Raw genomic sequence first — 11,090 nt, 5'->3', positions numbered from 1 at the left:
AGACATCCCACAGGAAGAGTATTCAGCTATCCTGCCTGGCATCCCTTCTGTTCTCACTGTGCAAATATAAAGGAGGAAAGCAATAAATGAACTGGGGGATGGGGAATCTATCTATAGCTTTACAGCTTTTCACCTTCTTGCACTCAAGACCCCTTGCTGGAGCCGTGAAGAGTTAAAGCTTCAAAATCCCCACACTAACACTGTCCACTCCAACAATAGCCGATCCACTTGCCATCTTTTAAAAATTTTTTCTTGTAAATCAATTCCAATTGCTCATTGACGGCTGCTCAAAACACCAAGCAGTTGCAAATTAATGCCTTATGTATTGACTTGGCGAACCTGAGTGAGCTACATCTCCTCAGGTTTCTGATCGCTGACTGGCCAATGCTCAATTCATATCTTCAAGTACACCATAAAAATATGCTATTCCAAGATTATTTTTGTTTTCCTTCTTTTTGAAGGATCTATGAATTTGGACAAGATCTCTCTGTTCTTCCACACTGTTAAGAATCCTGCCATTAACCATCTATTCTGCCTTGAAGTTCCATTTTCTAAAGTGAATAACTTAATACTTTTCTGGACACCTTGTCAAATGCCTTATTAAAATTCATATGTACCAAATCTATTGCTCAGTATTCATCAATATGTTGTCATTTACTGGGAAAAAATGTCAGGCTTACAACACCAACCTGCCCCTCACAAAGCTACATTGACCACCCCTGGTCAGATAAGGTTTCTCCAAATGATCGTAAATCTTGGCTATAATAATCCTCTCTAATAGTTGTCCACACCAGTGGAAGACTCACTGGTCTATAATTCCCAAGATTATCCTTATTACCTTTCTTGACTAAAGGAATAATATTTGCTACCTTCCAATCCTCTGGCACCAATCCCGTGCCAGTGAAGAGGCAAAGTTCATTGCTAAACGTGCAGCAATCTCTTTCCCGGGAACTTACCTAATGTTTTTCAAACATTCCAGCACATCCTTTCTTAACGTCAACATGTTCTGGTGTATCAGCTCACATTCATCAAGGTCCCTCTCAATGGCAAAGTACCTCCTGAATCCTGAGGCAGGTTCCTCTTTTAACCCTGATTGGTCCTACTCTCATTCTAGTCATCCTCCTGTACATACAGGTAGAAGACCTTGGGGTTTTCCTTAATCCTTCTTGCTAAGGACTTCTCATGCTCCCTTCTGGTTCTCCGGTCCATTCTTAAGCTATTTCCTTGTAACTCTCAGGAACCCTGCTGGATCCTTGCTTTCTAAACCTTAAATACGCTTCTTTTTCCCTCAACTAGATTTTCCACATCTCCTATCAACTATAGTTTTTTTTCACTCCAGAACCCTTTCCCTGCCTCAATGGGACAAATGTATCCAGGACCCATGTAGGTGCTCCCCTAAACAACTTCCAGTATTTCAATTGTACATTTCCATTCCCAATTTATTCTACCATGTTCCTACCTATTAGCATCACAGATTTGCTCTCCCCAATAAAGACTTCCCATACTGTCTATTCCTGTCCCTGTCTAAGATTATGCTAAAGGTCAGGGAGTTTTGGTCACTTGACCAGGTTCACTGCCCAGTACCACATCCAGTACGGCTTCTCCTCTAGTTGGCTTCCCTACATACTGTGTCAGCAATCCTTCCTGGACACACCTAACAAATTCCGCCCCTTCTAAACCATTGCATTGAGGTGGTGCCAATCAATAGGGAAGTTATGACGATGACCCTGTTATTATTGCATTTTTCTAAAATCTGCATTTCAGTGTCTGTTGCTATCCAATAATTGATTGCTCCCTTCTTGTTTCATACTTCCACCAACTCAGTAGACAATACCTCCAGGACATCCTCCTTTTCTGCAGCTGATTCGCAATGTTACTCCCCACCTCTTTTACCTCCCTTCCTACCCCTTTTGAATTATCTAAACCCCAGAACGAGCAGAAGCACATTTTAACATCCAACTATTGTCCTTTCCACTGCCTGTCTCTACACATTGTATCTACCTTTACACCAACTGCCCCATCACATCATTCTCATCACCCTGCTAAACTAGTTTTAAGTGGTCCACAAAATCTTCGAAAATATTAACTTACTAGTGCACTTCACCAACTTCAGACGTGATAATGACTCCAGTATCTGCAGTCTTGCTTTTTATTGAATATAACATAGTGTAATATACAATTGTGCAAGTCTCCATGAGATTAACTGAAAAAAAAATAAAATGGACTTTAAGAATGAAATAAATTTAATAATAATGTTAACTGGATAAAGGACGTTGTCGCATAACTTAATTAAAATTGAGGTTTACTCCCCCTTACTCTCTCATGGACAAAGAACTCATAATTAAAAATTTGTGATCCTAATTTAATCCAATATTTAGAATATATTCAAACCATTGTCTTAATTGGTCAATTTTATGTTAAATATTGCAGTACCTTCAATGAATGTACTAGCTTCTTGCAGATTCCACAATTGAAGAAAAACTATTCACATACAGAAATCTCTTGTAATGCACAGGACATGTACGGAATAATTTTCACAAGGATAAATCGATTTTCCAAAAGAATTTAAATAAATTCAATTTTGTACAGTGTACAATTCACAATTTTAAAGATGTAATACCCTTAAATCCAAGATATGTAATATAAAGCCATACAAGTAAACACCTTGTTTTCTTCCCGTCTGAAATAAAGATTGTTGTTACAAAAAAACTGGATGTGTAAGTGTAATCAGGAGGGAAGACTGAGATGAGGCCTGCTGCTAACAGATTATATCATTAAAAGTAGCTCTGTGAAGGTACTGAATGCAAGTGGGCCATTCCAACATTTAAACTTGGGAGATGCTTAATAAATATCTGAATATTTATCGATGATCAATACCGGAACCAGAAAAAGTAGCTAATTTTAAGTCAGCACACCTTTAATAGGGAAATCTTTTACATAACTGCAGACCCTTATTTGTTGCAGAATTCAGTACCATTTTCAATACTTCAGAAACAGTCAGACATAAAAATCCATTAGCCAAAGAATCTGATCTATCATGGTCTTTCTAGAATTACTGTGCATCAGGCAGTCCTAATCACCATTATTCTACTCCTTTGACAACTCCAACTAAAGCTGGTCGTAGAGTGCGTCCATGGAGCTTATACCCTATCTTGGACACCAGTGCCACAGAGCCCGGCTCCTTCCCTTCCACAGGACTATGGAAAAGAGCTTCATGCTCATAGGGATCAAACTTGGCCCCAATGGGATTCAGTCTGACAAGGCCATGCTTTGAAAACACTTTCTGAAGTTGCCCTTCTGTCATGACGAGACCTTCGTAGAGGTGCTTCAGGTGATGGTTCGCTTCAGTGATTTCTTCCTTGGGTACACTCTCTGTTGCTTTTTCAAGAACATCTGCCACCTCCAAAAGGTCCTTACAGAACCCTTGAATACCTAAAAAGATGGTAAAATACAATCAAAACAGTGACAGTGGTATAAAGCATGAGAAAGAGAATTGTAATATTAATCCTAGATGAACTTCCTCTTGCCATTAAAGGAAACATTGTAAAAGTGGCAGTATCTATTATTCTGCTGTTGCTTTCCCCATTTTAATCACCAGGTAGCCAATGTTTTTAGTTTTTTTTTTAAATATCCTGATTCCCTGACATGTTTCATATCATAATCAGCATGGTTGAATCAGTTGCGTGTGCCAATTTGGGGAGAGACTACTTTAATCTGTTTCTAAGCAGCATAACACCAAATCAGAATGTTGGAGTTTCCAGAGTACAATGATTATGAATCTAATAATGCAATTTACATCGTACTTTTGAAATTTTACCAAAATTGTAACTTTAAGCATTTTATTTCTTAATGTCACAGACAATCAAAAGCATTCAGTCCTTAATAACTTTGAGTTGACAGTGAAAAACCATGCCTCTCCCCAATGGTTCAGCAAATAGGACTGGAACAATATTTACAAGCAATGTTGAAAGATCTACAGCAAATCAGTACCTCTGCCACATGTCAGCAAGTTCAGATGTATTATAGTTAAAGGATATCCATCCCCTACAGGAAATACCCGTGCCAAGCAATGTCAGGTTGATTAATCCAAACTATAGGCACACACGTAACCAAAGTACTTGCCAGACCAGTACAATCATTATTCCACAATTCCCAACAGCAATCTGCAAGTGAAATTACTACATAATCAGTGATCTCTTACCATATAACTTAGCTTCTTCAACAAGCTTTTGACTTCTTTGACGCAAGTTTTCAGTATCTGCCAGTGCTCTTTTATATTTGTCCTAAAAAAGAAAAAGAATCCTCACGTTTAACCTCAAATAGACATAAATCTGCAACTTTTTATACCAGTGGTACAGTAGTGTAGTTTCGAGCACGTCACTTTACAGTACCAGTGACACAGGTTCAATTCCTGCCACTGCCCATAAAGAATTTGTACATTCTCCCCGTGACCGACCGCATGGGTTTCCTCCGGGTGTTCCCGTTTCCTCCCACTGTCCAAAGACGTACTGGTTGGTTGATTGGTTAATCGGTCATTGTAAATGGTCCTGTGATTAGACTAGGGTTAAGTCGGCAGTTGCCGGGCAGCGCAGCTCGAAGGGCCAGAAGGGGGATATTACGCACTGTATCTCAATAAATGAATAAATAAGCCATTTCTATTACTTACTATCCACAGAATTTTCCATCATATTTCCCAATTAAGTCAACAATTACCCGAATTACAATGACCAATCAGAAACAATGATATGGGTACAATCTAACCCGAACACTTTGAGGTAGAAAAATAAAATGTTCATCTTTTTTTTATACAAATTGCATTAGAGAATTGAATGATTTGTAATTAAAAATAGACGGTTTCGTCAATGAACTAAAATATAAAAACAAATGTTAATTTGTTTTTCTTATTTTTTTTTGGAAGCGGTGGGAACCAGACCCACTCATAGCCATCCTTGGAGCAACAAGCTCCCTATCTTCACCCAATATGTATGAAAAAGCTGCTGTGTTGTTTGGAATGGTGATTGCTAAGAAGTTAATCCTGCAAATGTGCAAAACGGACTCTGTGCCTACGTACGATCTGTGGCTGAGAGAACTGGCAAATACTTTACATTTGGAGACTGAGACTATGTAATGAGGACAGAGGGGACCTCTTTGAAAGGATATGGGGCCCTGTATTGGACTTTCTTACGGGGTGAGGACTGAGGTTTTTTGCCTTTATATTTTTCTCTTTCTTGCCAATCAATATTTAATTTGATTTTGCTATGGTTGTGGTTTTTGTGGATGTGCTGTTTTTTTTTGTTCGTTTGTTAGTAATAAATTAAAATTTTAAAAAAATTATTTAAAAAAATCTTCATCTTGACCATTGTTTTGAAATTGTGTGCTGGTATAGCACACACACATGCAGTCAGAATTGTACTTGGTTAGTATCAAACTGTCTGATGAAATTCACTTTCTAACATCCTATCTGGAGAGCATCTAGCACAGTGGTCCCTAACCATCGGGCTGCGGACCGGCACCAGGCCGCAGAGCATGCGCTGCCGGGCCGCAAGGAAACGATATAGATTTGGCGATATGAGTCATCTGCACCTTTTCTTATTCCCTGTCACACACTCTGTTGAGCCATTACGCATGCGAGGTCATTACAGGGCCACGTCAGCGCGGGAAGGAGATCAACTCCTCGCGCTTGCAAATGACGGCCAGCTGAAAAGTATGTTTGACATTACATCTCTGCTGGCATTCTGGATCAAAGTCAAGGCTCAATATCCTGAGATAGCCACGGAAGCACCGAAAACGTTGCTTCCATTTCCAACATATCTCTGCAATGAATGCAACGAAAACTAAATTGTGGAATAGACTGGACGTAAGGAACCCCCATCGAGTATCGCTGTCTCCCATCTCCCCTTGATGGGACCGTCTTGAGCCCAGGGCTCCCACTGATGCAGCGATATTGGTGCGTTGCAATGATTTTATATATTCATACAGGGGAAATATGTGCTGTGTTTTTAATATCCAAACGTTACTTAAAATGTTATGATGCTATTGACTTATATAACCATATAACAATTACAGCACGGAAACAGGCCATCTCTGCCCTTTTAGTCCGTGTCGAACGCTACTCTCACCTCGTCCCACCAACCTGCACTCAGCCTATAACCCTCCATTCCTTTCCTGTCCATATAGCTATCCAATTTAACTTTAAATGACAACATCGAACCTGCTTCTGCCACTTCTACTGGAAGTTCAACACTTACTTCAAGCTTCCCTGTTCTCCCCTGATAATTGACTTATCGCTATATTCATACGAGGAAAATATGCGCTGTGTGTTTAATATTAAATTCGCTAGATAAACCCTTTTAGAAACGAAATTGAGTGTATTAGCCACTTATCACCGATATTCCGGTCGTGATTAACCCTCCCCCACCCCCCGAACAGAATCAGCAAAACGATTTGTAGAAAAATAATCGGCACGTGCACGCATGTGCAAGTCACACATGCGCACTGATGCCCGCGCAAGGCTTCATGGTCATTGTAGTCTTTCTCGGGGTAAACCCAACGTATTTGACTGCTACTCTTGTCCGCTGCCAACCCTACCTACGCCCCCACCCCCCCGGTCGGCCGGTCCGCAAGAATATTGTCAATATGAAACCGGTCCGCAGTGCAAAAAAGGTTGGGGACCCCTGATCTAGCAGAATAAGTTACTGGAGTTCAAATAAAAAGAGAGGAAATGGGGAAACAGAATGAACAAATCATATCACTACTTTGGAATAAACATACATATGCAAAAATAAAGCCAGTTTCTGCACTTGATTCAATAGAGATTTTAGAAAGAAATAATAGTCCTAAAGCAAAACAACCCAACTGCATTTTGAACGAATATAGCACAGCCAGTTCTGGGATGCCTAGGCTTTTGTCCAGTACCTCCCATCAATATGTCCACGCCTTGCAACAAATTCTGAGACTTTGTATACAGTTGAGGGGCTATGTATAAATCTAAGCTAATTGGCAAGGCTTGTCACTCATACACACAAGACAGCCTTGTATATACTTAAAATGATTGAAGGAAACAAATACGTGCTTTTCGTAATTACTGCTTTCATTTGAATCTCAAGTTACCTTGGGAAAATATTACCCAAGTATGCTTAACCATTACTAAAGTGAAGTTGCCAAGATTATGCTATAGTTAAAACACTTACACAAACTTCAAGGAGACTTGTGGAGATTTCGGGGAGGGAGATGATGTTATTCCAGGAGCCCATCACATTAAGAAATGCGAGTTGTTTTAATAGACATAAAGGTGCATTAGAGGCTAGGCTCGGCTCCCCATAAAATATCCAAACTGCACTGGGAAATGAAGCTGATGATAAAATATCCAAACTGCACTGGGAAATGAAGCTGATGATAAAATATCCAAACTGCACTGGGAAATGAAGTTGATGATAAAATATCCAACAGATTTTTAAGATCCTTGTAGACCAAAAATGAGCTGCCAGAAGACTGAAGAATTGCAAATGTGGTTCCTTTATTCAAGGGTAGCAGGGATATGCCAAATTATTACAGACCAGTAACTCTTGTGTTAGCAGTGGGGAAGATTATTGAAAACATTGAGCAATCTAGAAAGATAGGAGTTAACTAGTACAGAGATTAATTTAACAGAATTCTTCAAAGATTTGATTAGGTGTAAAGGTAAAGACAATACTGTTGATGTAGAATTCATGAACATTTGACATAGTTCCCCCATGGAAGTCAGGTTTGTGCCCATGGAATCTAATGCAAATTGAATCCAAAACTGGAGACAGAATGGTGATGCCGGAAGTTTCTTTGTGTTTGGAAGTCTGCGACCAACATCCAAGTCACTATTATAAATAACATCGTTCATGTTACATATAAAAAGTCATTATTATACAGAAGTTATGTGTGACAGAGCACAAATACTACTATGGGAATGGGATTCCAATGACTTAGATACTGGTAAGACGATTCAAAACTCTGAAACAAATCCAAAGTTGTAAATAAATTAACAAAGATCAAAGCTTAATGTGTAATTGAAAAGTTGTCCATCTTATTACAATTACTACACATTGATGCACAGATTGCAATATATGAGTGTGATGAAACAGCTTTTACAGAAATGTGGTTCCAGGTTTACACCATACAGTATTGCAAAAAAAAATGGGGAAAGGGAAAAAGAAGTGGGCTGGAGCTGTTAATCAAGAAAGGCAGCAGAACAGCGCTGAGTCTTGATATAAATACACTGAATAGTGAGAAGAATCCATGAGGGTTGAAATCACGCACAGCAGAGAAAGAATACACATATGGAGTAGTCTCTAAACCTACGACCTTGCAACAGAACATTACAGCACAGTACAGGTCCTTTGGCCACAATGTTGTGCTGACCTTTTAACCTACTGTAAGATCATCTACCCCTTCCCTCCTACAAAACCCTCCATTTTCCTATCATCCACGTGCTTATCCATACAGCCAAGTTTCCCTAGATCTTGTGCCTCCTTACGGAATAAACTAACCTTGTTGAATGCCTTACTTAAAATTGATATACACCACATCCATCGCTCTACTTTCATCAAATTGTTTGGTCACATCCTCAAAGAATTCAATCAGGTTCACTAGGCACGACCTGGCCCCTCACAAAGCCATGCTGCCTAAACATGACCAAACGATGCTCCGCCAAAACCTTGTAAATCCTGTCTCTAAAATTCTTCTCCATTAGTTTGCCCACTACTGATGTAAGACTCATTGGTCTATAATCCCCAAGCTTTTCCTTACTCCCTTTCCTGAACAACAGAATGACATTTGCCTCTCTCCAATCATCTGGTACTACTCCAATGGCCAGTGAGGACACAAACACCATTGCCAAAGGCAAAGCCATCTCTTCCCTTGCCTGGAGTACATCCCATCTGGCCCCAGGGACTTACCTATTCTCATATTTTTCAGAAGTTCCAGCACATTCTCTTTTGTAACATTGACATATTTTAAATATGAGCCTGTTTGTCACTGTCTTCACAAATGTCAAGGTGCCTCTCACTGGCAAAATATTCATCAAGGGCCTTCACTACCTCCTCAGACTCCAGGCAGGTTTCCACTGTTATCCCCTCACCCTAATCATTCACCTGTTCTTTACACCTTAGGGTTTTCCTTAGTCCTACTTGCCAAGCCCCCTTCTAGCTCTAAGTTGCACCCTAAGCTCCTTCACGGCTATTTTAGAACTCCCAAGAGCCCTGTCTGATTAGTTACATAAAGAAAAATGAAGTAACATTGGGAGCAGTCCAAAAGTAAAAAAAGTACCAGGCTAATCCTTGGGACAAGAGGTGTTCTACCAAATCAAACTAATTAATTTGGGCTGATACTCCTTGGAGTTTAGAAAAAATGAGTAACCTTATTCGAACACACAACATACTAAGGGGATTCCACAGGGTAGATGTTTTCTCTAGTGAAACAGTCTAGAACAAGAGGACGTAACTACAAGAGGGTGGTTATTTAAAACTGAGGTAGACATTAGTAAAGATTGTTTAAGGAATTGAGGGCCGTTTTGCATGGTAGAAATATAACTTTAAAACACCAGTGAAAAGTTTGAATGTAACTATTGCCATTTGATGCTTACTGTAAGATCCTTGAGTTGCTCCTCTAGCTTAGCCTTTTCTCCCATCAGCGTTTTCTCTGTTGAGTTTAGTTCCCCATTCTGAGGATTGCTCTGGTCATCTTCATAGCTTTGTCTTGTGTTTTTTTGCTGTGTAGCAGTACAGAATAACCTAGGGAATGTGTTCAACTCATTTCAGTTCATTAAATAAAATACAAATTGAAACAGACATTTCTCACTTTAATCCACAAGTAAAGCTTGAACATTAGTAAAAAGCTGTCTTCATCACTGACATTAAACAGAACTAATGGAGAACCTCACATCATTTTTGTAGAATGCATTCATATAGTCACTAAACTTGTTAAGTTAATGGACAAAGTCAGAGGATACAGTTTGGCAATAAATTACAGATGAGATCTCATTTTGTTGAGTAGTTTTCTCCTGATTTTCAAAGACAGTGACACAGGTCAGTAACGAATCAGTAGCACGCACAGCCCAATTAAAATACTACTTAAAACGTTATTTCTACCAAAATGAGATTATTCACAATAAAAATTAATGCGTTTAGTAAAGTTTAATAGTTTAAAAGTCAATAGAAACAGTGGAAGTAAGTGTTCTCTTACGATGAGCAACCACGATGGCCTTTCAGAAACAACTTTAATTAATTTCTTGAAGATTAGATGAATTATAATCTAGTATAGTAATATGCAGCCAATTGCCAAAATAGTGACGAAGGAGCAGCTATACTGATGCAATATTAAGCAACCTCGAAGGCATATCAAGGTAGTAGCTATTCAGTTTGAACCGGGACTGAAATCAAAGGCCAGTATCCCAGAAATGAAGCGGAACGGATGAGACACACTGCAGCAAGGTCGGAAGCAGGCGGCTTGGAAGGTGGGTTTGTGGGCAGGCCGACAGGCCAGCAGCGGTCCCAGGAGTATCCGCCAGGTTCCTGCCCAGGACACGGTGTGTACATGCGGCCAAGAAAAGGCGCCGTGGCCCGAACAGCCCCGTGCCCTCGCCCACCTGCCCTGCCACCCTGACCTACCTTCCGCCGGGTCGAGCCAACAGGAAGCGACCGCCACTCCGCAGCGCTCGCGTGCCCCAGCACCAGGTCGCCATGGCCATCGGTCCGCACGCTCTCCGACGTAATCACGCACGTAACTCGCTCCAGCTAATCAGGAACGTCCTTCCTGTGACGCTAAACGATCGACGTGCAAAGTTTATTTCGAATTCGAGCAGACGGAGATAATCGAGAGTAGATCATGTGGTTGATAAACCAGGCTTTAACTGGAACGCCGAGCAATCGCTTCGGCAAATAACTTTATCCCCGTTTACAGCGTGCGTCGTGTACTAACCAGCGAGTACGGATCACAAGTCAGAAACGATTCCGCCGATTTCCACAATGAATGCATTACATCCAGTTCCATTGCGTGTACTTTGTGCTTGGAAGCTTTTCGTAAGATAATGCTGACAAAACAAACACCAACATTATCTCAAA

General features: G+C 40.2%; 1 protein-coding gene across 1 annotated transcript; it reads right to left on the bottom strand.

Annotated features, from left to right (window-relative positions):
- Positions 1 to 2,126: 2,126 nt before the first annotated feature.
- grpel1 (GrpE-like 1, mitochondrial) lies at positions 2,127 to 10,750 on the bottom strand. The gene is made up of 4 exons (XM_072255910.1): positions 10,638 to 10,750; positions 9,614 to 9,761; positions 4,202 to 4,283; positions 2,127 to 3,432 (listed from the first exon to the last, which is right to left on the bottom strand). The coding sequence occupies exons 1-4, from the start codon at positions 10,715 to 10,717 to the stop codon at positions 3,083 to 3,085; spliced, it is 660 nt and encodes a 219-aa protein (XP_072112011.1). The 5' UTR covers positions 10,718 to 10,750; the 3' UTR covers positions 2,127 to 3,082.
- Positions 10,751 to 11,090: the final 340 nt, after the last annotated feature.

The sequence above is a fragment of the Mobula birostris genome, chromosome 4 (genome assembly GCF_030028105.1).
Source record: "Mobula birostris isolate sMobBir1 chromosome 4, sMobBir1.hap1, whole genome shotgun sequence".
NCBI lineage: Eukaryota > Metazoa > Chordata > Chondrichthyes > Myliobatiformes > Myliobatidae > Mobula > Mobula birostris.
This window is presented reverse-complemented; position numbering and strand designations above follow the sequence as displayed.